General features: G+C 44.0%; 1 protein-coding gene across 1 annotated transcript in view; it reads left to right on the top strand.

Moving 5' to 3' along the window:
* Positions 1-898, top strand: part of LOC9637582 (CSC1-like protein At4g35870) — a 2,499-nt gene extending 1,601 nt beyond the window's left edge. The window contains exon 2 of the mRNA XM_002988407.1: positions 38-898. Within this exon, the coding sequence (XP_002988453.1) occupies positions 38-898 (861 nt within the window). The remainder of the gene's footprint in view (positions 1-37) is intronic.
* Positions 899-3,300: the final 2,402 nt, after the last annotated feature.

Genomic DNA, 3,300 nt, shown 5'->3' with positions numbered 1-3,300 from the left:
GACGACACTGGAAGCCGCGATCCTCCACATCGGGCAGTGCTACATCGACAAGCAGGACTGCAAGAGCATCAAGCAGCTCATGAGCGCGACGTTCCTGGCGACGTCGTGCCTCTCGGCTCTGGCGTTCATGATCACGAGCTCCTTCCTCGGCGTCTCGTTCGACTTGCTGGCCCCAATCCCCTGGATCAAGCGGAAGTTCCTGATGAGGAAGAGCCGGAGCGCGGCGGCCATGGAGAATGGAACCCCCGGCCACGACGCGAACGGCTTGCACGAAGCGCTGCTGCCCGAGAATGGAGCTCACAGCGAGGAGGACGACACGGTTCCGCGGCAGGCCTCCGAGACGATGAACGACGGCTTCGACCTCCAGGGGCGGGACTTAACGGTGTACCCGCTCGTCAAGGATCTCCACTGGGGGATCCAGCGCTTCGACCACGCGCAGTACTACGCCTTCAACCTCACCATCTTCGCGCTGGTGATCGTCTACTCGACGTTTGCTCCGGTGATGATCCCGTTCGGCGCCTTGTACTTCGGCTACCGCTACATGGTGGACAAGTACAACTTCCTCTTCGTCTACCGGGTGAGAGGCGCGGCCGCGGCCAACGATGGCAAGCTCATGGGGACGGTGCTGCGAGTAATGAGGCTCTCGCTCTGCCTCTACCTCGTCGCCATGCTGCTCTTCTTCTACGTCCGCGGCGATGGCGAGAGGCTCCAGGTGCTCACGACGCTTGCGCTGCTCATGGTGGTGTGTGCCAAGTATGGTATCGAGAAGCTGGTGTCGCCGCCAAAGGATGGCTTTGATCTCTCCGTGATCCAGGGGCTGAGGACGGTGGACGAAGTTGTGGAGGGGGCGGAGGTGGAGTACGAGGTTCTAGCACGGCCGAATTTCCAAGGGATTTGAATGGAGCTCTATGATCCAGAAAAGTTCTTTCGATCAGTCATTCTTTTCTCTTGAGAATTTTTTCTTCCTTGTAAATGGTGGCTCGAAAAGAATTAATGATCTTCTTCTATGGTTATGGTAAATGGTGACGATTGAGGGGTGTTGGAGGTGAAGCTTAAGGATTCTGTTGTTGTGAGCGTGTCGAGACATCTCAGCTTGCTGCTCACAAAGTGTGGCTGCTTAAGTCCATTTGAGACCTTGCCATGGATGTCTTCTTCATCATCACCTCATACCGTTTTTTATCCTCTCTGGCTTTTCTTCTCTGCTCCTTGGCAAAAGTCTTTATCAATTAGCTTGCTTCTTTACCTCTTTTGCTGGCTTTTGATCCAACTGTTCTTTCAAAGATCTGACTTGTGCTATACTTGACTGTGAGTTGTTTTTAAAAATTCCTTTACTCCTGAACTAATTGAGGCTCTAAGTGCAACTAATCACTCAATAAGCATTAGCTACAACTTCAAGGTAAGCACTCTCATCTGCACCATTTTCCTGGTTTTCTTCAGCATTTTGCATCTGAGTGTTCTTAAGCTTCTAGCTACATCCTCTGTCCCTGCTTGAAAAAGCATTATATTTGATTTATACTTTATATCTATATCAGCCTTATCAAGCTACTAGCACTTGCCTAGCATATACTGCCTAGTTAGCAAAATACTTTTTTTATAATAAAAATTAAATTGGAATAGTATGACAAAAATAAATATTGCATTCCACTTTGAAAGAAGAATTGGGTGAATATAAAAATCAATTCTTGTAAACTTGATAATATAAATATTTAGAACAAAATATATTCCTAGGCATAAGTAAGAATAAACATTCATAATAAAATATTAGATAAAAATTATTATTTGGAAATATGAATATATTTGGAAAAATACCCAACCCAAAAAAATTAAAAATGAAATTTCTATTATTAATAATATGTTATATGTAAATTATTTTTTAGTTGGGATAAACTTATATTAAGATTTTATCAAACAGAAGAAAATAATTACTAATGTGAATGCATGGAATATGGAAAGGGAATACAGAAAATGTGTATATCAATTAGCCCAAAAACCCTAGCTTATATAGAGGAGTGAGTGGTTCAAATTGAAATCAATTTAACGGCTACCAAAATCCCATTACGCTAATATTAATATACGACATTGTAGTTGTACCCTTGGACCTCACATCATCCCCTCTTTTCATAATAATAGAAGACCATCAGGGTTTTCTTGTAGATGGGCCGAGATTTAGAGGAACGTCAAGAGGAGGCATTAGTGGATTTATAAATGGTCTCAATTGTTTTTAATCCCTTTGTATGAAGCGTTTCAACCGTTGCACATACACAATTTCTAGAGGATCAGCTTGCTAGACATCATGCTGAACTTCATAAACTTGCGGTCCAACTTGCTGTAACACTTGATATAGTCCCTTCCACTGAGTAAGGAGCCCCTTAGATAAACCACGTATCATAAGATGGGGAAAATGGACTAACACCAAGTCATCCACTTTGTACATCGCAGGTGGTTAATGATGGGAGTTATAATGTGGCCTAAGTGTTCGGAAAACTCTGCTCAGACAAGTGGAAGAATGCTCATCAAAAACTGATCCCACGACCTAGCATTAGCAACTTGTGGCAATTGTGAAAGTAAACTCAGCTCCGTTGGTAATATTGGATCATGATCATATAGAAGTTTAGATGGTGAAACACTTATAGAACTCTATACCTCTGTGACATATGCATACCAAAGAGACGGCAAATATAGTGCACATGAATTTGGAGCTGAACTCCAAGCCTGTTATGCTATGAAACGAGGGTTCAATACAATCCCATGAGCACCAGCTCCCCATATCTAGCACCTGCATGCAAAATGGTGTCAAACAGAGTCTGGCACAATTTTGGCATACTGGTGGCCTAACGCGAGGAAAAAGGTACCCCACTGACTAGAGTAGTGTGGACCTTGGGTTTAAACCCAAGCCGGACGTAGAACAAAGAGCGACACAGCCCAGTGGGAGCCAAACTAATGTCTCAAGTGGTCGGACATGCATTTTAACCACATTTCAACCATTTCCCTACTATATATTTGGAACCCCCCACAGCTCCCTCCCCCCCCTTTTGAGGAACACATGTTTTAGGCTTTCACCCCAAGCCTCCCTTAGTACCAAAAGTTAGTCTCTGGGACAAGTTTGAAATTTACTAAATATAGAATGTCCCTAGATTGCGAATTTGGACATGAGATGCTTTCCATAAATAGCATTTAGGATCGAAATGAGACTAACACAAAGGGCATGATAATGAGAGTGTTTGGCAAACATGGTAAGCTATCATCTGGCGATATTGAGGGACTAGTCTCAATATGCGAGGGTTTTTGCCAAGTCAGTGC

Source organism: Selaginella moellendorffii, unplaced genomic scaffold, assembly GCF_000143415.4.
Source record: "Selaginella moellendorffii unplaced genomic scaffold, v1.0 SELMOscaffold_88, whole genome shotgun sequence".
Lineage (NCBI taxonomy): Eukaryota > Viridiplantae > Streptophyta > Lycopodiopsida > Selaginellales > Selaginellaceae > Selaginella > Selaginella moellendorffii.
The sequence above is the reverse complement of the archived record's forward strand: the minus strand, read 5'-3'. Positions and strand labels throughout refer to the sequence as shown.